Source organism: Charadrius vociferus, unplaced genomic scaffold, assembly GCF_000708025.1.
Source record: "Charadrius vociferus isolate BGI_N301 unplaced genomic scaffold, ASM70802v2 scaffold37, whole genome shotgun sequence".
Taxonomy (NCBI): Eukaryota; Metazoa; Chordata; class Aves; order Charadriiformes; family Charadriidae; genus Charadrius; species Charadrius vociferus.
In genome coordinates, this window is record NW_009649457.1 from 1,307,476 (window position 1) to 1,331,323 (window position 23,848).

Below are 23,848 nucleotides of genomic sequence, written 5' to 3' on the forward strand. Positions count from 1 at the left end.
ATCACCTCCCTTGACCTGCTGGCCACACTTCTTTTGATGCAGCCCAGGATACGGTTGGCCTTCTGGGCTGCGACTGCACATTGCTGGGTCATGCTGAGCTTCTGGTCAATCAGCACACCCAGGTCCTTCTCTTCAGGGCTGCTCTCCAGCCATTCCCCACCGAGCCTGTATTTGTGCTTGGGATTGCCCCAGCCCAGATGTAGAACCTTGCACTTGGCCTTGTTGAACTGCATGAGGTTGGCTTGGGCCCACCTCTCCAGCCTGTCCAGGTCCCTCTGGATGGCATCCCTCCCCTCCAGCGTGTCTACCTCACCAAACAGCTTGGTATCATCGGCAAACTTGCTGAGGGTACACTCGACCCCACTGTCCATGTCTGCGACAAAAATGATTCAATGAGAGAAGATTCAAGTGCTTTAGATCTACGGCTTGTTTGGGTTAGCTCTCCAAACAGTCCAAGTGTCTAAGGTTGCCACATCTCTGTCCGGGATCCAGAACTCGTTGAACCTGTCGTGTGACACTCTGGGACATGTTTATTTGTGCCGTAGAGCCACTCTCCTGTGCACAGTGGACATGTCCAGGGTCTCCAGATAAATATCCAAAGGCTTCAGTTCTCCCCAAGAAGCACTGGGGCTTGCTGGAACTTGGACTGTCTCCTTTCCCACGAAACAGCTTTCCAGGACTAAACAGTCCCCTCATTTTATCTCAGGCTACACCAGATTGGGAGATATCCTGATGTGGGACAGGGAAGGAAGAGGGGATCCTGGGGGTTTGTGAAGGTCTTCCTGCTAATGGGTTTCCCAGTGCAGTGGCCAGGCAAGAAAGCGTGCCAGGGAAGGAGCAGGCAGAAGGGGCAGGGGAGCCTGCTTTTGTCTGTGCTCATCAGTATTCCCTTCAGTAGACATTGATTTACATTTATGAGTCACAGATCTGCATAGTAAAACGGCCGCAGGTCACAAGCAATGCTGCTCACACCCCGGCAAGCTGCACACAAGCAGTATAGCCTCTTGCTGGTCTCAGTGTGTCCTAGGGCCAGCGTGTCCCGACAGCGGGGACTGTCACAGTAACCACCTCCATCCCCTCCTGCTCCAAGGCAGGCTCAGAGCGACCCTACAGATGTGTCTCCAACATATTCTTCTTGAAGGCCTCTAGCACTGGGTTTCCTTCTCCTACCAAAGAGTCAGCGCTGGTGCATATGTCCCTACGTGGCCTACACAAGCGACATGGAAAGCTGTGAAAGGGCAGAAAGAGGGTTTCACATGTCCCTGGATCCACCCCACAGTGCTCAGCTCTTCCCCTAACAGTACAGAGAGCAGCTATCTGCAACTAGTCTAAATAATGGGGGAGGGACTGAAAGGAAATCAAAAAGCATATGCAAATCTCAGAGGAAGCAAAGCCATCAAGCTGCAGGTCAGTTTTTATGAGACCTGAGCTTATTTGTGTGTGCCTCCTTATCAAGGGGCCAAGCTGCAGCTGGACGAGGCAGTCCTGATGTAGGCACAGCACAACAGCATTCAACGCCAAATTCCTCCAGCACTGTTTGTGCTCTGTGCTTTTGGGTCACTGTGTAATTAGCCAGCCCTGAAGAGACACAAGGAAATTGGCCACTGCTTGAACAGCACAGAAGCAAATGCAGGAATCTCAACCAGCATTTGCGTGAAAACAGAGGGAATAGGAATTACACCACTAGAAGAGCAAGGCTAGAGATGTTTGGAGAGGAGAGGCGGGTGCTTTTGTCTCAGGCAGAATGATATCACATGAAAGCTGTTGAAATAGAAAGTTTGGGGACAAAATGTACCTCCCTCAGTACTAAACCACTCACCAGTCCAGGACTGATGTGACCGTGGAAAGCATATCTAATCTATAGCTTCCATCTGTAAACACAATTCCATGTGCAGATGGACTACACCTCCTGGGACAGAAGGAGGGAGTTGCGATTCATCTTCCCATGCTGGTCAGTTCATCCCTCGAAGCTACTGAAACACCTCCCACAGTTACAGGAAAACACTAAGAACAGTCTCCTGACCCTTAACTCCTTCGAGTTTCTCCCTGTCACCCCAGGTCACAGCAATGTAGTGCTACAAAGCAGTGAGGGTCAGGACCAAGCACACCCCACTGTTCGTTCACATTTTCCTAGGTTAGTACCAGCTCTGGACCTGAGCTGCATCCCACTGAGGCTGGGTATAGGGACAAAACCAAGGTCCCTTATTGAGAAAGCACTGTGTGCAGCGGGTGCTGCTGGGGAGTATGAGGAGGAAGCAACCTCAAATCCCAGGAGACAGTGAAGGAGGCAGTGCTGGGGAGGGGGTTAGGCTGAAGAAGAGATTTCAGCCACTATCCTACTGTTTCCCTAAAACTTTGCACACTTCCACCAATTTTCCCCAAATCCCCTTTCCTGCTTCACCTCCTGAAAACCCCAACATCCTCCCACTGTCCATCACAGTCCCCCAAATCCTGACTGATCCCTCCCAGACCCTGCCATCAGCTATGGTCAAAGAGCCAAAGTGTTTCAGGCAGCAAATCTCAATGCCCCTTCCTTGGCTGAGCCACCTTGGGATGGATCTGGCCAAGGGCAAAATCATCAGGGCTGCAAAGAGGCAGGAGGGCACAGGGAGTCCAGAGGTGACACTGGCTGGTATGATAAGGCACAGAGAGAGTAGAGCAGCTGCCTAACATGTGCACAAGGATAGGAAGGCTCAGCGCTACCCTATGCCCCGTTGCTTCTCCACACACCACAAGCTGCTCACAGGCACCCAGTATTGAACTCACAGGTGCGTGCCTTCAGGTCCTCACACGCACACAGCCCTGCCACCGTGTCCTGGGATGGGCAAGCAGCCGTGTTCTCCTTCCCAGTCCACTCATGCACATCTAGACCCTACCAGCCAGGATTTACTGCTTGGGAAGTAAACCGATTTTTCCCAAGGGACAGAGAAAGAGGTGACTTGCACGTGAAGAAACCAGTAGAAATGAGATAGTCATCCTAGATAATCCAAGATAAACATCCAAGACAAGCATCAGGCCAAGAAGCTGGCTGCCTTCCTGGCTGTCAGCCTGGGTACTGGCCAAGAAATTTGCCTTAGCCTTAGTGAATGCTGTACTGTAACCTTTCTTTGACCTGCTTTCTTTTCTTCTCCCACTTCACTGTGGTCTCCCTCCATTTCTAAAAACTCTTCACACTTTTTTTTTTTTTTTTTTTACTATCTCCTGCTTACTTTTGGCATTGACAGGGGTTGTGCCAGGCTATTTTAGCAGTTTTTAAAAACAAACCAAAGCTCATGAGCAGCTACATTCTTCTGACTGTGATGACAAAATGCTTTAATTTCTTCCAACCCTCGAATGAAACCTGGAAGGCTTACTAATTAAACAGCTCTGCCCCAGTCTGATTCTTCTTACAGCAATGCTTCCCTTGGGTGAACTCAGCCACCAAGGTCGTTACAAATTAGGAATGGTACTTTATTAGTTAAACAATTCCTGCCTGACAACCGCTGCAAAATTTAAGGAGTGCTTGGAGTCCAAAAGTGGTTTGGATGACAGCAGAGAGCCACTTGTTCCTACTGCTGCATCTTAGAATACTGCAAACATTTCTGCCCCACCTACGAGCTCTGGGCAGAAGGACCCAAACTAGTTTCACCAGGTCTCCTTGCACTGGACAATATCTGTTGGCGTGAGCTTTCTGTCCAAGCAGGGCTGGGTGCTCAGGGAGATGGGTGTTTGGCATGGCTAATGCAGGACTGTGCTGGTGGTAGTTTGTTTGCAAACCCAGCTTCAGCAAGCTCTGCTCTCTGCCTCATTGTTGCTTTTCCCACAAGGTTTGGGTTCAGCCCTCTTTGCCCGCCCCCCCAAGCCTCCATGCTTCCCAGGCTCTTGGAGCTGGTCCTTAGCAGTTGGGTAGTGTGTTCCCAGAGGACTCCCAGGACTCCCAGAGGACTCACACAATCTAGAGACAACAGCAATAGCCACAGAAAATCTCTACCAGGATCATGCCTCATGGAAATAAACACAGCTCACTGCATCGGGGCAAGGGGATGCCTCTGTCCCACCCCAGAGACCTCAGGCTGTGGGGCTAGGGAGGGCTCTGGGTCCCAAATTAGCAGGGCAAAGACATGGGACACCTGCTGTGCCTGGCACAAGCACAGGGACCTCTGTACCCTCTGTGCACGTAGATGTGCCCTTGACACAAGTGCCTGATAGGTGGCAGAGCCCCTGTCCTCAGCTTCCTCTTAACCACAAATGCACCTTTTCCCACTAAACGATTTAGGAGGCCAAAACTCACAGGGACTTTTACACATTTTTTGAAACTTTTACTGTGTGTCTTGATGAAAGTCACTTCTGAAAATGCCACCTGAGTGCTTTCGAGAAGTTCCCCCCTTGAGCATATTTGCTCTGCCAAGTGTTCATAAATGAGGGTGCACTAACACTGCTGACAGCAAAACTTGGAGTATTAAATAACACTTCTTGAAGATCCCAGAGTGCTTTACAAACATGAATTAATTAAGCTGCAGATCAACCCTGCGAGTTATTTAAAGAGCTCTTGAACCTCCCCTCCTTGCTCAAGGACATGAAGAATGAGGAATGAACCAAGGTCTGACGAGAATCCAGGAGCCCATACTTTCCCTATTTCCACTTATCCACCACACTGACTTTAACTAACAGGCAAACCAGAATAAATTCAGAACTCCTGAAATCCCGCCGGGATGAAGTTAGCTCAGTCTCTTTTGGTGAGCCCTATCTGCAGAACATGGAGTAGACAGCACCGCATCTATTTTTAGGGGAAGAATGGGGTTTTGAATAACATGTGGCTATTAAGAGCTCTCTCAAAAGAGGGTGATTAGTCTGCTAGTCATACCTGTCAAAACCAGCTGTCCCAGCTGTGTAGGAAGCTAATGGAGAAGCTTCACAGGAAAACCCCTGACACCAGTGTGAAACAGAGGGCCAGTGGGACTTGGATGAGACCCTGCCTGCCCTATCCCACTGGCACCCTGAGTTCTGCCAGACCTCAGCAAAAGGCTCCTTCCCATCTCCACAGAAGCTGACGGAAAAAAGACCAGGCACCTGACCTCACAGATTCTGGGGTTGGTGTGAAAGCCTCAACCTCCAAAAGCACTGGCCATGGCTTGTCCTCCTGGGTGCCAGGCAGGTTTCCCCACTAGGGTCTGCGGGGATCAAGTGCTAGAGAGAACAGACTGGGGTACTCAGGTACCAAGCTAGGCACAGACAGATTTCTTTATCTGCAAGGAGACAGCTGGGATGCCAGGACTCCTCTGCACAGTTTTGGACCCTCTCCACTTACAAAAATCTATGGATATTCTGCAACTGCTAACTTGGCTCTGGGGACTCCCAGAAAAAAGGGAGAAGTGAAATCATTTTACAGAGGAAAGCTGGCTGCACAGGGTAAAGGTTTAAAGAGCACACCGAACTTGATCTTCAGAGGAGTCAGAATCAATACTCTGGAAGTACATCTGACTCCCCACAGCGAGATGATACTCTTGCAAACACGGCTGGAGGCTTGCTGCTAACTAAGGACAAGAAGGCTGGTGCTGGCACAGGAAGGAGGTGGACAGGACGATGCAGTGGATTGCCCTGCCTGTTCTGCCAGGGCTTGACTTCCCCCTGTTAAAGCACCCTTTTGCAGCAGCTAAACCTCCTCACCACAGGGTCCTGGACACTGGCACTTCGTGCAGCACATGCAACATCACCCACAAAAGGTGGGCTCAGCAACTCAGCTCACTTGTCCACTTGTGGCACAGAAAGGCCTCTGAGCTGGCTGGGCCAGATCCGCCACTTTGCCACCACACTGCACATCATCTGTTTTAAATTCTCATCTCTTTCAAAGAAGAACTGGCTGTAGCCAGGGGACCTGCACACTTCACCAGCCATGCCTAAACACCCCTCCTTTTTGTTGACATGTGTAGAAAACGTTTAGTTCAGTGTTTAGTTTCCCTTCAAACCTAACCAAGCAAGCAGAAGACAGATAGCTTAATAACATCAGAGCAGCACAGTCCATTTCCATCCCATTTATACATTGCCTGGGATATGGTACCTATTGGTTTAAGGTCAGCAATAAGTGATTGAGCCACTCCTGAACTCACAGTTTAAACTGCTTTGTCAACAGCATGCAATTTGCCTCTGAAGAAAGCTGGCAAAGGGAAATGACGACGTTCATACCTGCATGGAGGGCTGCTGCTGGCCACCAGGAGTGTAAGGAGACATTTGAATTCATTCTGACCCACAGTGCAGTATTGCTGGGTGCTGCTTAGCACACAGCTGGGGAGTAGAGGAGAGCAGTCACATTTATATGTGTGTGTCACCCATGTCCACCCCTGAGCCCTTGGGCAACCAGGGTCCACAGCAGACATGGTGCTTGCCCATGCCCAGGAAGGACTCATAAACCCACCAGGGAACTTGTCTTCAGCCAAGCTAATGACAACCCTGAGAGCTCAGATGGTTTTGGGACGCATTTTTGATGGAAACAGAAAAGCATACGAAACATTCTCCTCCACAGCTCCCGTGCCCAGCCCCAGACAGACTGCCATGTTACTGTGTTTTCTATGCCTTCTCAGCAGAGAGAAGATTCACATTTCCAGCAGCATCCAGCTGAAGAAACTTTTTAAAGATCACTCAGAAGACTCTGGAATGACACCAGTGTGATTGGTTCCCGGCCAAAGACCCTGCCTAATACAGTGGGTTAGTAGAGTATATAAAACCTTTGGGGGTATATAAATAAAAGATGATCATCTTGAGAGATTGCTTTCTTGGATCAGTTCTAAAAAGCCTGAAATTGAAAAAGCTTCACTAAACAAGAGACAACTGGATATGAGAATTACATGGGCTCAGAAGGGACACTGCATTTACAGCCATTCAGCTCATAGCTGGATGAAGCCCAAAAAGAAAGTCTAAAGGATCCGTGTAGCAGAGGTCATCATCCTTCATGACTGGCCCTTATAGCTGGGTGGGAAAAGGGGCTTCACCAACTCACAGAGGGACGCGCATGTCCTTGCTGTCACTTGAGACAAGGATCCCAAGTTGCTGCACAAATTAAAGACAGTGCTTGCTCATTTACAGGAGAGATGACATGGTAGTCAGGGGACATGCTTTGATGATCCAGGGGCACAAGAAGACAGGCAGGATGGGCTCTGTGGGAGTACTCAGGAAGGAGTTGGCATCTCCTTTACTTGGTTTAAAGTTTTGCAAATAAACCCCAAAGCTCAGAAAAGATGTAAGCTTTGGGAAACAAATCAACCTCTGGAGAGCTTCTGGGCTTGTCTGGACCATGGTGAGAATGTGCCCACAGAGAGCAAACCCCCTTCCCACCAGTCCCTGCTCCTGCCCAGGAGTGAACCAAGCATTCTTACTCATACAGGAACAGGGACAGGGATCCAACATCCCCGACATCCTACCCAAAAGGCTTGAGGTAATCTTAAACACCTTGATAGAGAGAGCAGCTTTGCCAACATCATTGCACAGAAGGAGAGGGGACAGTGACAAAGCATGAAGAGGCGTGTTGTGGTTTGGTATTTCCATTAGGGGAATACAGGTTGTCCTTACCTTAGGCATCTTGCGCAGATTGGGAGAGAGCTTCAAGGAGGTGACATGGCCTCGTTCATCTCCAATGATGACAACAGGGTAGACAGGGTTAAACTGGATATGGGTTATTTTATTTTTCTTCTTGGCCACCACTAGCTGGGTGCAGAGAGCTTCATACTTATTAATGCTCAGATCAAACACATGGGCCTGGGGAAAAAAAGGCAAACAACACAAAAGAGATTAATCAGGCAAGAACATCCCTCAGCAGCAGAACAATGGCTGGAGAAATCAGAGAGAAAAGGTCCCATGGAGAGGCAGCCTCAGCACACAATTATGTCCTCTTTTAAGTAGCCAGTGTGCAGAAGCTGCCTGCTGCTTTTGAGGGACTGTCCTCCTCCTGCAGGGATTCATGGAGTGAGGACCAGTTCCCTGCTGTGAGTGCAAGCTCTTTCCAAGACTCTTGGCAAGGCTCCAGCTGATCCGGACTGGAGAAGGCTCAGAGCTAGCATTGCTAACCCCACAGGTCTTAATCTCCCTTCTCAGTGCTGCCAGTAATGAGACAACCAGGTGTTAAATCAGAGTCTAACACAGATTGATGCACAAAGCGGGGAATGCTGTCAGAAATACTTATTACCCCTTATTGCAGAGCTTTCTAATACTTCCAGCTTAATAATAACATTAAAGACTCAAACCAGTAATTAATAGGGAAGTGATGGGAACATGGACAGCATGATTAAGGGTGTACCCTGGGGTAAAGCCAGGGAAGCACAGGCAAATGCACAGCACAGGACAGCTTGGTGCTGCCAGCCCACTTCAGTCCAGCTGCTTCAGATGCTACGCCTGCACACATGTCCTTCTCCCACAGCATCCAGAGAAGTGCCAGGTAAAGACTGGACAAACAGGAAAGGTGAGGACAGAGGGAGACAGACCAGAGACCCTGCTCAGGCAGGATTCCCACCTCAGACCTACGGCACTGATACAGCAGTGACACAGACCTGCCACACCACCAACGGCATGATGCAGTTACCTGAGAGAATGTGTTAACTTAACATTACCTCCCAGTAATTGCAATTAGCTCCCGTCACTGATACAGCCTGCAAAAGCTAATAAAACATGACATTCCTCTCTTCCCTGGTGTTAAAGCGAGCAGCCTCGAGCATGCTGGACTCCCACCTTGAATCCACTGTAGAGACTTTCAGCCTTATGTTTCTTTTCCCCTTTCTGTCTTCAGAAAAACTAAGGCAGGGAATTATTTATTCTAACAAGTACAGTGGGAATATAGGGGAAATTAGGACTGAACTACTTGTACATCTCCTGCCAGCTGTGTCTTGTTTACCAGCACTTAGGAGACAGATGAGACATATTATTTCAACATTGTGCCACGCTCACAATCTGAATCTAGGAATTATCTGAAATAGGACATTGTTCCCCTTTAAAAGCTTATTCCAAAGAGAGTGGAAGGTTTTGTATCAAATCAGTACATGTACTTTCCCATCACACACCAATGAGTTGGTGAATGTTATCTGAATCCAGCTGTAACAACGAGCTGGGCAATGTGCAAGCACACATCCAAGGCAGTCTCTTGAATTGCTGTGTCTTTGTAGGACTCAACATCTAGCAATTTATGATGTCCTTGGTCTGGGCAGGAGAACCATGCAAGGGTTTTACAGATGTAGAAAACAAGATGAGGAAGACTCCATCCAGACTGAAGTGAAATAAGACTTTTCCAGATGGTGAAGAGCTTGAAAAGTGGACAGGGCTCTCGGACATATTTTGAAGAGATCCATGACAGTATAATGCAAGAAGGGAATCCAAAGCCTCAGCGACAGATGAGAATCTACAGTTTGGAGAGTCCTTTCCCAGCCAGCAAAAGCACAGGCAGAAAAAAATACTTAATTTTTATCTGCTCAAAATATCAGATGCCAGCATTAAACTCTGAATCTAGACCTGATACTTGAGGTCCCACAGTCCAGCCAAGGTAATTCCAATTTTCTACATCTAGGTATAAAGGTGGCTGTCTTGGTTTGTACTTTACACTTGCTGTCTTACTACCTCTGAAAAGGAACAAGCTCTCTTCAAAGCATATCAGCCCCCCATGACCCACAGTCATTGAAGATTTAATTGCTTGCCTTCACAGAATAGATTTTTATTAATTTAAGGGCATGATTCACCTCCCCCCACCCCTGCAATGGCACAAGCTCAGTGCTTAGTAACCCAAGAGCCTGGGAAATGCCCACTGCTTGAGTAGCATCCATTAATCTGGAAAAAAAAAAAAAAAAAAAAAAAAGCAACGTGGAATTAGTGGCCATGTTTCTTTTCAGCAGCCAGGTCTGCACTGCTCTTCTATAAGGCTGTCAATGTATCAAACCAGCACACCCTATTCAGCACTGCAGCGGAGAAAGATGGCATGTCTGAAGGCTCAGTGTTGGAGTGCTGAGCAACGCAAATTACTCTGGGTGAGGCTGTTTTTCAAAAATGTCACTGACAGCCCAGACAAGCACAATGCCTGGGACAAGAACTCGAAAACATCAGCAATGTGGAGAAGGTCAAAAGCAAACAAGTTTATGAATGTTCCAACCATAAAGCTCCTCTTTTATGAGCTTCTAAACAAATGGCCTTGTTTTCCTTTGCCAAGGGAATCATGGAAAAGAACAAACCATTTCAGTACTTCAGCTGGAAACATCAGCCTCACATCAGCTGTCAGACACTCCAGACGGAGGGGTGGTTCACAGGCGCTAGGAAGGACTTCAGAGGCTTTGATATAGAGGCCTACGGGCACTCTCAGGAGAGAGGGAAATGGGGTCAGACCAACGCTGTTATTGGTGTTTTGGGAGTAACCCAAAAGGGTCACAGGGCTTCCCACAACACGTGGGGCAGCTTAACAGTGCTGCAAAGCAGCAGAGCTGCATGTGACCAGCACCATCTGCAGATCTGTCAGGGGCTTGAGGCAAGGCTTTCTGCTCAAAGAATAGGAGACGGAAAACCTGCAGCTCTCCCCTGAGGTTCCTAGTCCCATGAGCTGCCCTGCTGGCTGAGGTCTTGGGATTGAGGATTATGGAGTAGGCTCCAGCTAGATCTCCCACACCAGAGACTCACCAACAGCACACTGCTTCCCTCCATCCCACTGCCCTGGTGGCCCCTGTCCCTCCAGACTACAGAACACTGCTTACATGCAAAGACGGTCTTGCAAGATGAGGCTTCTCTGAGTATATGACCCAGAGAAGTGCAACCCACAGAAGTGCCACCCCCCCAACATGTGCCTTGAGTATCAGACCCATGGGGAGCCAGAATGACCAGAGCCAGAGACACATCCACACCCTTTCTGCGATGAGCAGGTGCCTCCACAGGGCACCCTTTTTCTCAGGGCAGGAGCTCATCCCGCAGCACCCAGATGACAGCTTCCACCCAGACATTCTCAGGCAGTCGGTGCAAATGGGCATTTTTGATGAGGGCTGGCATTTGTATCACTTTCCACATATGGCAGAGAAGCATATTTACATATTTACTGACAGACAACATGCCACGTCATCCTGGGCTCCTACAGCTTGCAGGGCAGGTCTGTTTCCACCCATCTGGCCCCCGATGCCTCACTCAGTACCATTGTATCACCCAAACTTTTATCTCCAGCAACACAGCTAAGCAGTGGTGCTTGTCAGAATGCGACGCTTCACAGTTCAACGAATCCATCGGAAACTTGCTCAGGGTCCCTAAAGCAGAAATTCCCAACTTTGATGGGAAGACAGCATATAGCAACATGGCAGCCGGGTGCCCTGTGCTGGGATACCAGCTTGAGTTTTAATGGTACTGAGAACTGTGTAGGAACAAAAAGCGTCTCACCGCAGTATCCTTGTCACAGCTTACAAACCAGTGAGGGTCCCCCTGTGAATAACCCCCTCTTCCCTGCCAGCTTCGCACAGCACTTCTTCTCATGCTGCCTAGACTGGTCCCAGCACTTCCCTCCCTGCAGGTGCTGAGACCTGGGGCCACCACACTCATTCACGCACACTCATGCAGGAACAGCTTAGGAACTACAGAGTGGAGGTTTCAAACCTCTGTTTTTCAGCCCTCAAAAAGTCTTCCCACTGTGGCACGTGTCCCCAGAGAGGGGGTTGGAGATACCTGACAATAAACTCACTTTTATCAGACACCTTCTGCAGATCCTATAGAAGCAAATCAGGGACTTACAGGACCTGCAACGCCTGCAGCCCTGCTGCTTGCAGACCATGGCAGACATCTTCATTCTTTCTGCTAATGAGCATTCAGATAAAGGGAAAGGGCATTTCAGTTCTTTTGTTACAGTCCTTAAGAAAAATACGTGTCCACTTCCTTGGAGGGACATAAATCAGACTCCAAGAACAAGAAACCTGGGGAGAGGCACAGAGAGAGAGGTAAAAGAAATCTGAAAATGTCTGAAATAGGGAAGTGCAAGAACTCTTGTCTGCTTCCCCCAGCTTAGCTGCAGATCCCCAGGGAGAATAAAGCACGGGGCAGTAATCAATGACTCCAATAGCTATTTTATTTATGGTCCCTGTAGACCTGCATGCCCACTCCAAAGAAGTGCAGGAGGACACGTACCACCCTCCAAAAGAGGCCCAAGCTGTTGAGCTAAGCAGTTCCTTGCAGCATGGGGATTTATGAGCTGGCATCAACAACCATCAAAAGAAACCTAAACTCATAATACCAACATACTGGACAGTCTGATGGTAGATATGCCAGGCACATGCTCAAAGCAAACCTCTCCTTGATGGAAGGACAGTAACTCTGGTAAGTCAGTAGCCCCTGAAAAGGAGCACTGAATTTAAGCAGATGACCAGTTATCTCTGAGATGGGATCAGGTGAATCCTGCAGTCTCTGTCTGATGCTTTTTATTCAATCAGAACATTTTTAAACTACCATCAGGGTAACAACAGAGCCTACATGCTTGATGTACAGGCAATCTAACTCTGCTGTGTTACAGTTGCAGAAAATATTTGACATGAATGAGCTGCTTTGATGCCTGACTCTCAAGCAGCCAGCGAAGAAAACCATCTCAGTTGCATCCAGACCAACAGCTCCTCTGTCTATGAATCATACAAATGTATTCCACCTCCCAAAATCCAGCGGTTCCTCACTGAGGCTCCGCACGGCTGCTCTGTAAGCACGGCACAGTGCACATCTAAGGCTATTACCATAACTCCAGTATCAAAACACATTCAGAGTTTTGAACATCTCATTTCTCCCCATCCGCGCTGCAAACTGCACTTAGAGCCTGTAAGTCAGCCCAGGCTCTCATCTGTTCAGCAGCTCTGAGGTGACTTAGACCCCTCTGTCCTTATACTCTGCTGTCACCCCCTGCCCTGCAGCTCAGCAGCCTGGCAAGCTCAGGGATGGAAATGCCAGGGGATCTCTGGGAGAGTTGGACCCTCCAAACAGCACCACCTGAAGGCAACTAACCTCTCTGCCAGCAGAACAAACTGCTTGACTTTTGTGGCCCATGAATAAGCTAGCTGAAAAGTTACTTTGACCTACCCTGCCTTTATTGCGTGCCTCAAGCACATGCTGGGTCTGCAGTGGTTGCAGCTTTTGCTGTTCTTTTCTTCCAGGCCTACGAGCCTTCATTCCCCAGCAGTGGTCTGGGCAATGCTAGCATGCTCAAAAACAACCTGATGGCAACAAGAACCAAGGCTGGGGGGAAATACATATGTGTGTAAGAAAAAGCCAGATGTACCTGGTAACTTGGCAACAAAGAATAAAATCAGTGCAAGAGCAAAAGGTGAGGGATAATTTAATATCATGCTGCCCGTTACCAGTTGACATCTCTTTCACTGCTTGGTTTCCCTGTCCTTGTGATGGATTTACCTCATTTTCTTGACTGAACCATGATACCTCATCCATTTGCAAACTCCAAAGATGATTTGTTTCAAACTCTGAGGTAATACATTTAACAAGTGGGCAGGCCACCCCCAGCCCCTATCTAGCACCAAAGCAGCTGCTGGAGCATGCTAAAGGCACTGGGCAGGCAGGGCAGCCCCAGCTTGCATCAAAGCCAAGCTCCCATGCAGTGGAAGCCTTACTTTGCGAGATTTCTATACTCCACTGCAGCCAGAACAGCCTCCAATTTAGTTAATTTTCTCTAGGAGGACGTTTTTGAGTTGCAAATAAGGGTTGTAAGACAGTCCTTGGTCCTTCTGACTCCCAGGGCAGTCAGAGAGTCTGCTTGGCAGAAGGAAAGGGGACCCAGCTCAGAAAACATTTATTGCCTCCCTGCTTCTGTAGTGACAACACAAGAACGCTGGTCCTTGGCTGCCCCAATACCAGCACCAGACAGACCCTAGAATTCACGGGCTTTCACAGCACTTTCATGCTACTGGTGAAAGGAGACCCCAGCTCTGTTACAGGTATTTTCAGAGGTAGCCTTGAGCTCAGGAAAATGAGCAGGCATCTGTGAAAGCTGCTTTTTGGGCTGAGCCAGGTAAGCTTTGCCAGCCAGGAGCTGGCTGCATGTCCCGAGTACAGGAAAGGGCTAAGCACATCCCTCTGCCCTGCAGCACGCCAGCCCGCTGCTCCAGGGTGCGTGACACAGCGGTAAAGAGAACTTCCGTGTCACCCGGCTTCACCGTGGGAGCTGCTTCACTCTAGGGCTGCATCTCTCAGCTTTTCCTCCTTCAGTAGGAACTGGGTCGTTCCCAATTTGACATGGTACAAAAACAGCATCAGCCTCAGCTGATTTGACTCAGCTCCCACGAGTCAGTAAGCAATCAAAGCCTCAGCAAGTAGAAGAGCTGCCATTCATTCCGACAGACTGAGGACCATTTGACCTCTTCTGGAAAGCCTGTTACATTGTTTTACAAGAAAGTGCTTGTTTACCCAAGCTAACTTCCCTGTCACTCACCACTTCTGAGAGCCTGGCTCTGCTCCGAGAGTCTCAGTGATTAGGATAATCTCCTTCATGTCTCAGTCCTGAACACTTCTGAATGCTGTTATCTGGTGCTAAAGAGCTGATCTGTCCTACCCCTGAGCTGGGTGCACTTCAGTTTGGTCTAATATGATTCTCTTATGTTGCCTGTGTCTTTTTTTTTTTTTTTTTTTACCCCTCTAACATTAATAGCATGCTTTGGAATGAATCACAAAGCCTGCTTCTGCTCTTCACGTTTGTATTAAATTTAATGTTACTTTCCAAATCACTTTTGAAAGGTGAAAGTCAAACAGAGAAACTAATCTGTGCAGAATTCGTGTGATAGCTAGGCTGGTGATAGCAGCTGGTACCTCTGTGCTACGCTGAAATCCCTTCTGCAACAGCAGAGATGACCCTTCCTTAGAGACCAGCATCCAAAGTCCAGCCTGAGCCCTGATTGTGCTCATGGGGTGACTCTCCTCTGCATCTCCCAGGGTTTGACTCAGCAGCACAGTGTTAGCAAAAGCACAGCAGCGCAGGCAGTCCCCAGCCCCAGCCTCCCCTACAGTCCTGCTGCTTCCCCAATTAATGCTCATTTCATATTGCACATTTGGTTTGTGTCTTTATTGAATTTTACTCTACCGATTGCAAATTGCTGCTGAGGTTGTTAAGCTGATTTACAATTTCAGCACTTGTAAGTCCTGTCCACTAATTCCCCCCACAATTACTGCTGGGTTTCAGCACCAGCCCCAGTCCCCAAAGCATCCCTAGCTGCACCGCACACTCTGCTGAGCACGACTTCCATCGTGCCACATCCACCTTCTCACCTGCCTTACAGGCTTGTGCCAACAGTATTCCCAAAGTCAACCTGTAAGCTTGTTTTAGATCTCGTTCCAATGACCTACCAGGCCTGTTACTCTCAAGAACAGTATTAGATCAGTTTTATGTGATATGGCCTTACTAAAGCCGTACTAGACTGTCTGTTCCTTGATCTACCAAGTGCTTAGAAATCGAGCAGTCAATGATGAATGTCCCAGGATGATTCTGGATAGTATATTTAGGCTGCCTAATTTCTCCTGCACTGTCATGCTCCTGAATGCTGGGCAGAGTCTTTCCTCTTTTCTTCCAGTCTTCTAATACTTCCCTACATTGCCATCCCATCCCAAATACCTGGCGAAGAACAGGGAGACTGTTTCAACCCATCCCTTATGTGCCGCAGGGCAAATCTCCCAAGGCTGTGCTATGTGAATACATCCCAGCTGTGCCAGTATCCCTGCGCTCTCCCTGCTGTGACCCACAGCCCAGCTCCTGGTGTCAGTCTGAAACTATGTCCTCATAGACTTGGACCAAGCTCTATCTCTTCACACGTTGGCAGGGCCCTGGCTATGCCTTGCCGTGGAGAGCTGGTGCTGGGGGCTGGGGCACGGGTGAAGGCAGGCAGTTGCACAAGTAAGGGCAGCATCGAGTCTGACGGGAGAAGCCGTCACAGCTCTCTGTCACCTGCAGCCCCGCAGCAGGCCAGCAAAGATGTTCATAAGCAGATATCGAACTGTCACAGTTTGGAGACTGGCATTTAAAATGAACCCGCACCAATTTCAGGTCATTATAAAATGCCAAGCAATAAAACTCAAGGTTCAGGAGCTGCTGTACAGCAGGGTGGGGCAGACAGCTGGAGGCTCTCAGTGGCCCTAATGCCAATTGTCCCCACTTGCATATTGAAACCTAAGTGAGGGGACATTCTTAGAGGCAGTCGATAACAAAGAGCAGAGAGGCACCTAGGAGCAGCTTTCTAAACTCTCACAGATATTCCTATGGGCTCTGTGCCCCCAGTAAGTTTTTATGCAAAGTCTAACAGGTGAATCAACGAAATCTTTGGAGATGCTGCCTAAGTGATTTTTTCACTCGTGTATGTCCATGCAAGCAGAAAAAGGTAAACTTGGTTCTTGTGTGGCTCAATGAACTAGTTAATTTCAGCAGGTAGGTTTCATCAAAATGCTGTATTTCATAACCCAAAAGAGAAACAGCTCTAGTAATGAAAAACTGGCCTGCAAGCATCTGTGCAAGAAACAATTCCTGCAAAGCCATCAACAAAAGGGGTTTAAATTTATCAGTTTGGCTTTGCACTGAAACCAACTATTGTGCTGACAGTCACCTCACCTGCAACTCAGTAGCTCAGGGATGTGAGTGAGCAGTAGTGTCCTGAGGTGCCTGATGCACATCTTGAGGCTTACAGCCCTCCAGAGCACCCTGTGGTGGGATGTGAGCTGCAGCAGGATAGAAGTGAGGGCTCAGAGCCTGCAGGGCAAACCAAAGTCTTCCAGGCCAGCTTTATTCCATTAAGCAGCTGCCAGAGGAGAGAAATGCCAGTGCACAGAGATCTCGGTGACTGGGGGAGAAGTGAGGACAGCCTAACTGGCACAAAGTGGAGGAAGCATTAATTCCAGGGACTCTGCCCATCTACCTCATTGAGCTTTGACATGCCACCAGCCCTTGTTTTAAAGCAGACATAAGTCTGCCCAGCAGTCCATATCAATCTCAAAGATTCAGCAGGGAATAAGAAAGAGCCTTTTAGGTTTTGTGGCAGAAGAAAATGAACAGTTTTACCGGAAAACAACCACTTATGCTGTGAATGCAATTTCAAAGCCATTTTAGAACAGTCCCTGCCCACTTCAACCTACTCAAAGGTCCTTCTGGGTGATGGCAAAAGGACCTACATTCATTTAGTGTTTTCACACCTCAGCAATTGCCCCAGCCATAGTGCAGAAAGCAAGGAGATGCCACACCCCAGCCCTGCAGAGCTAGTGGTGGCCCCATAAGGCATGGACAAACCCCACAGGCTACTGCAGAAGGGCAGGAGGAAAGACTCAGATGCAGCAGGGATATCTGCAGCTATGAGGTGTTCACAGTCCTGACTCCCCTGGGCAAAAGCATCCACTGATGCTGCTGGCACCCCTGATTCATGCCCTACAAGGAGAGGCAGGATTAGGTTTAAAATACCCAGTGAAATATTTGCAAACCTGAAAGGTTTAGCAAGCCTCTTACTTGCAAAATCGTTCATGCTTTTGCTGCCAGTCAATGCTAAATGGGCACCAAGTCTCTGCAAATTGCTCTATGAACACACACACATGCCAGCACTAAACAAATGTTTCTCTCCTAGCTGGGAAAGAATGAGTAACAAGACAATAGGCATTTCTTTGGCATCTTGTCCTGTAAGTGAGATACAACAGGAACCTGGTCTTCAAGACTTCTCACACAAAACAGTTGTTCAGTAAAATATGTTTATATAAGCAGGAAAGGGCACACTCACTTCCTGAGCAGCACAAAGCATTAGCTAATTTCCTGGAGGTTTGGGTTGTTTCAAGTATTTCACATCTTGAAAGGTCAACAGCTTCAGTAATGGGGAAAAGCCCTGGAGCATATGTCTGAGCGGCTTTCTTTGCAGAGTGCACACTTGGATGGCATTTATCTTGAGGCTATCAATATTTACTAAAGATGGCTCTAACATCACCTTGCTCTTGCTGCATTAGCCATGAAGGACACAAACTACAAAAACATGAAAGCAAATGCACTTGTACTTAGTGCATGCTCCCAAGCCTGTTGTAAAACCCCTGGGATCCTCCTTCTCACACAAGGACATTTCATAGCATCATGGCATTAGAAGGTTATTCAGGCTGGAAGAGAACCCCAGAAGTTTGTACTCCAACCTCCTGCCCAAAGCAGGGTCAGGTCTGAGGTCAGATGCGGTTGCTCAGGACCCTATCCAATCTGGTCTTGAAAACCTCCATGGACAGAGTCGGCACCACCTCTCTGTACAAGCTGTTTCATTACTTGACTGCCTTCATAGTGAAAGTTTTTCCTTATACCCAATCCAAACCTCTATTTTCAACTCATTTCAGCTGTTGTGCCTCATCGCCCTTTCATACACTGCTGTGAAGAGCTTGGCTCTAACTTCTTGATGACCTCCTTGTAGGCACTGGCAGGCTGCTGCAGGGTTCCTTCTCCATGCTGAATAATAATTACAGCCATTGCATGGGGCAGCTGTGGCCCCCAGCCTGGGATCCAGACATCTGGGGACACTTATGATGTGGGTGGCTGGCTCTTTTAACACGGATAGCAGCTCATGCATGAATTCAGCACGGGAAAGCATCCACATGCCTCGAGTGGGCCACACGCTAAGGTCTGCAGCATTTGCCCCTGTAGAGCACAACCTGCCAACAATATTTATTTACTTTCCCTAAATAAGGAAAAGCTTAAGAAGGAAATTTCAGGTATGAGTCCCACTTTTACATGTTTCAATTTTTTTTTTTCTCCTTTAAGCATAAGTTTGAGATGGGCTTAAAGCAAACTTCCAAAGATAAATCCTTCTGAATGCCGCAGGGATTGAATTCCACCCCTCCCTGTTTCTCTGCCCTCTGTCCTTACAGTAAGCTGACCAACATCCCCAGATTTCCTGCACCCTAAATGTAAGACTCCAGGCATCCAAATCCACCTCCACATCTTTTTTATTTCTGAAGCAGGTTTCTCATTGCAGGTAGCCTTTTTCTTCATGTCAGGGTTTTACCATTTACAACCTAAACTAAACTAGGTATTCTCTAACCTCGTTTTATTTCCATGCTAATCACATCGGTATCTGCACCCAGGTCCCTGTAGGAGATGGCCTGGAGGGACCACAGACCTGCTGCCAGCCAACTGAGCTGTAGGACTCATGTTTAGAAATAATGGAACTCTCCACCTGTCTGCTTTAGAAACCATTGTGGAGTCTTCAAGTAATGTAAGTGTCATCTGAAATGCAATCAGAGAGCAAAACTGCAGTGGACTTAGCACAATGATTGAAACCAAAGCTGAATGCTCTATAGCAACGACTCTTGAGCACATCCAGCAGAGACTAGCTTCCATAAAAGCAGCTGGCTGTCCAGTCCTTTTAAAATCAGGCCACTTATTTAGGCATCTAGTTATAGAATTGGGAGGTTTTTTTTCCAGGCGGTGTTGGCATGGATGTGCACGTCTCAGTGATCATTTTATTTTATTTCAATTTTCATTGCAAATCATTTATGCTCATTCTGAAATAAAATGGCCATCAGGCAGAGCAGGAGACTAAGGAAATTACCCAGATCATGATAAAGAGCAATAGTTGCAGTTAGTATCCACTGAACCAGCAGCAGAACGTGCATACTCAGGTTATTTATGAAGCGGTGGTGCTGTCCAAAGGAGATGCCCAGCTGCCAACACACACATTTCACACATGTTATCATAATGCCCCTGATATTTACAGCTTTTCTTAAATCCCCATCTCCTGGATTCATGGGGATTAAGAGATTCTTAGATTCTAAAATGCCCTAATTTCCAAGTCAATCTTAAGAGTTAGAGGGCTGATGCACACATTTTGGACACACAGCATCAGCTTGAATAAGGAAATGTGTTTTTCAAAATACGACAGGTATCCCTTTAAGACTGCAATTAGGGCCTGATTTTAAAACCACCTCCAGGCAACCTTCAAGTTTGCAGGCATAATTATGTGTGGATGCAAAGCTAGAGGGTGTTTATGAACAGGAGGCCTTTAATGCTTTATTTTCTGGCTGACATCCTGTAGTTTTCTGTATCCTCTTAATGTAGACTTTTTCCCAGCATTAATAGAGACTGCCCTTTGCGAGGCACTGAGTTATTCCCAAGAAGTGCGCTCTGCTACAAAGTGGAATATGTCTAGGAACGAAAAAGCTGTAAACAACTATTTAATTCCACTTCCACTGCAGATCTAGAAGGTTCTGTTCAAAGTAGGAAATAAACCACATCTCAGACACACCCTGCTGCAACCAGCATGGTTAGTGGCTAATACATAGGCCCAGAATTTCTACTAGCATCAGTCCTGGCCAGCCTACTGCAATGGGATGGCAGCTCCTGCCTGGACTTTTCCTGCTAGGCAGCCCAATTCTGGACTGCTCCTGGCTGGTGGCCATACTTCTCAGAGTGTGGGATTAAAGGCATAAAGCAGAACTAGATCCTACTAGATTAGGATCTCATTAGGATTACTGAATTAGAGCCAAGGTAGGATAGTCAAGGTGAGATACCCTGGGTGCAGTGCTGACGTGTCAGACAGTCTTCTGTCTTATCCATAGCCTCCTATGAACTCCAGGCCCATGGATGCTGCAGCTAATGTGACTCTGCAACAACACAACTAGAGTCACTGCAGCAGTGGCTAGGACAAGATAGGGGTGGGATGGAAAGACCCCATTGAACAAACTCTTGCCAAGTCCATAGGAACTTCTCTGCAGCACGTAAATCTCTGACAAAGAACCTGGCCCAAGTGAGTAGGACAAAGCCTCCCTAGAGATGATCTATCACTGCAGAAACTTGACCAGATGAATGAGAAATGCAAGTATGCCCAATGTTTACCCTCTATCTGGTCATGCTGCCCAGGAAATATCACTGACTGCAGACATCTCCATCCCCTTGCCCACAGTTAGGTACCAGGACACAGCTGAGGTACTCACAGTTCTCTGTATCACTCACCCCAGCACTCAATCAAAGCTGTGAATGTCACCAGGACCCTTGCCAGGTTTGGGGGGTACACACAACTTTACTTGTGGAGAACAAGTCAGAGGACGTGTAGCACTGAATGCATTCATTTCACTCATGCAGGCCCTTTGTTTGGTATATGGGAGAATGGAGACAGGCAGATCCATGAACAAAGGGCCCAATCCTGACCCTGCCTGCAGGGAAGAGCACCAACACTGCTTTCTGCAGGCTGTGGCATCCTGAGCTTCCCAGGGAGACCATGTGCCCCAGTGAAAAGATTTCTGTTGCTTAGCCTGGGAGAGACAAATTCACAGCCTGAGCCAGTGTATCAGTGAAATGAATTTTTTGCTATAACATAAAGGTTAAACTGCAATAAAGTTGCCAAGGCATCAAATCAATGAGAGATATATAAAGGCCATCTTTTTGCGAGAGTAATTTGGCCAAACTGCACAGACTTTTCCAATTTATACCAGCAAAACATACAGCCCATGGTGACAGAGCAATGTGGTCTTACAGTACAAAACCAGTGTTGATGGATAACTATGTGCCCTGGCTACTTGCCAGGCCCAAATTAACCATCTGAGCTACTAGGATGGATGGCTAGGGGCAAAAATATAACTGCTGCCGTCTCAATATTAGGACTGGTCTAAGTACTTCATTACCAAATCATTACTCTGGGAGACAGCCTCACACAGTGGGAAAATGTTGATTTTACTTAATTGGAACAAAGTTCCATTGGCTGACCCTAGGCATATTACTATAATTGATTTTTTAATATCAATATAAGTATATAACCACTTTATTCTCTTGCTTCTCTTTATCTTGGAGGTTTAGAACCAATGCCCCGATGTCAGCTCATGTGAGGGGTGCTCTGATCTGGAGCATCATCTCTCTATCCCCAGGGGTGCACTGGTTAATAACCTGATTTCACACAGAGTGTGTTAAGTGTTTTTCTCGTGGCATGCGCAAGCTGCACACCTGCACTGATGTGGTCAACACGAGAGCAAGCAGGGACTTGCATGCATTTGCAACACCTACCTTAACACAGCAGGAGCAGTATTGAGGAGTGAGCAATTCATGCGCAGGGATATGCATGCCGAGGGCAGAAATCCATAAGAAAAACCAGCCTGTTCCCTGAACCCTGCTTTCCTCTCTGTCCTCTGAGTACCTCTATCCCTGGAGTAAGAGGAGCAAATTAAGGCTGCAGGGAGGTTTCGCTTGCTTATGCTAGAGTCTGGGGGGACTTGGCCCCCAAGAAGCACCTGAACTTAGAGGAGAGGGTCCACATGCATTTCTGATGGGTTTGTCAAGGCTGCAGTGAGATGTGCAGCTGATACTCAGCATCTGCTAATAGACCTCTAATTTGTGATTTAACATCAGCTGTTTGCATGGCTGGGCTGCGGCTGAGAGATTTCTGGCCTCGTTGGTTGTAGAGGTGTGGTAGACCTTAGGGGGAAAAGGAATAAGAAATGCTGCTTCCCAGGTTTCCTCATCTCTCTTGCTTTATGACTTCTGTGTCCTCTGTAATCAGACTGAGTGAAAAGGAATGAACAGTTTTAGGGCCTTGAGCTACCAAAATGACCCTGCCATTCTAAGGCAAGCAGCTCAGGCGAGCTGCAGCCAACTAAGCCTGTCACTGTGGTGGATTCCGGCTGATGGGGAATCTGCAGCTCCCTGACATGCCTGGCCAGGATTGGGCGGACCCATCCCCATGCTCAACCCTAATCTCCCTTGACTTTCTTTCATCTCAAATCAGAGCAATGTTGCTCCCAGCCTCTCACCTTGCCATCAGTGGTGACTGCAGCAAAGACCGTCGAGGAGTAAGGGGACCATGCAACATCCCCTACGGCAGAATTCAGGTCATAAATAAACATCGGAGTCCTGTAAAAAAAGACCCAGGGAGAAGAACTCATTTAAACACATACTGCTCTGGAAGTGAAACACTGAGCTATAAACACTTCGATGCTGTAGCCTGTGCTGTTCAAGGCCAGCTGCAGAAGTGGGAGACGGGGTATTTCTCTAAGTCAGATACTAGCCGGAGTCTGAACCAAAGGCAAAGCAAAGCTGAGCATCAACCCAAATGGGTCAGGATCAGTCCTGTTGCTTTGAGAAGAAAGGTAGCATGTTTCTTGCTTTCTGAAAGCATTTTGAAAGCTTTCCCCTAACACACACAGCAAGATGGTTTCTCTGGTTAATAATCATACAGGAAAAAGTTATTTTCAGTCTCTGGACTTCTGACAACAACATTGAATATTAGAGCAATATCGGCAAAAGGAAATATTTGACTCTGATTTACAACAAAATCGATTTCCTGATTGAAACCAGACATTCCTCAACAACTAACTCTGAACTTCATTATGCACTTTTAAATGTTCCAGTTGGGTTTTTTTGCCTCTCTGGCTCTTAGGAGATGTCTGGCCTCTGAGGCCATAAGCCAGCCCCTGACATTTCTCTGTAGCATTGCTCCAGAAAAATAACCCTGCCACAGTAGGTCCTGCCTGAAGAAAGCCAGGTCCAAAATGAAGTAGTCAGACTCTGTGCTGAGCTGCGCTGCTTGGCAAGTTCCTGGAGCAGATGATGCTAAATCTTATATCTCATACCTGGGGAGTAAAAACCTGAGTCATCAGCCCCAAAAACAGAGATAAGAGAGCAATTAGCAATATCAACACCTAAGAAGGAAACTGAGACTGAGGTATAAGCAGAGTTGACATGTGCAGCTGGCACGTCAGGCTGGACCTCCCTGCCCATGCCAAGACCCAGCAGGACTTACTTGATGGTGTGATCCCAGATCTTGACTGTCCAGTCAGAGCTGCAGGAAATGAAGACTTTCAAGTGGTAGGGATTCCAGCTGACTGAGTCCACAGCCATGTGATGGGCTTCAAACACATCCAGAAACTGGCTTGAATAGCATTTTGAACACTGAAATGGAAAAAATTAGTC

The 23,848-nt window shown here is 47.7% G+C and overlaps 1 protein-coding gene across 1 annotated transcript in view; it reads right to left on the reverse strand.

The window, feature by feature from the left end:
• Positions 1-6,969: 6,969 nt before the first annotated feature.
• DNAI1 (dynein, axonemal, intermediate chain 1) overlaps positions 6,970-23,848 on the reverse strand; it is a 159,885-nt gene continuing 143,006 nt past the window's right edge. The window contains exons 17-20 of the mRNA XM_009889756.1: positions 23,679-23,827; positions 22,690-22,789; positions 7,543-7,728; positions 6,970-7,023 (exon numbers count right to left, since the gene is read on the reverse strand). Coding sequence (XP_009888058.1) covers positions 6,970-7,023; positions 7,543-7,728; positions 22,690-22,789; positions 23,679-23,827 — 489 coding nt within the window. The remainder of the gene's footprint in view (positions 7,024-7,542; positions 7,729-22,689; positions 22,790-23,678; positions 23,828-23,848) is intronic.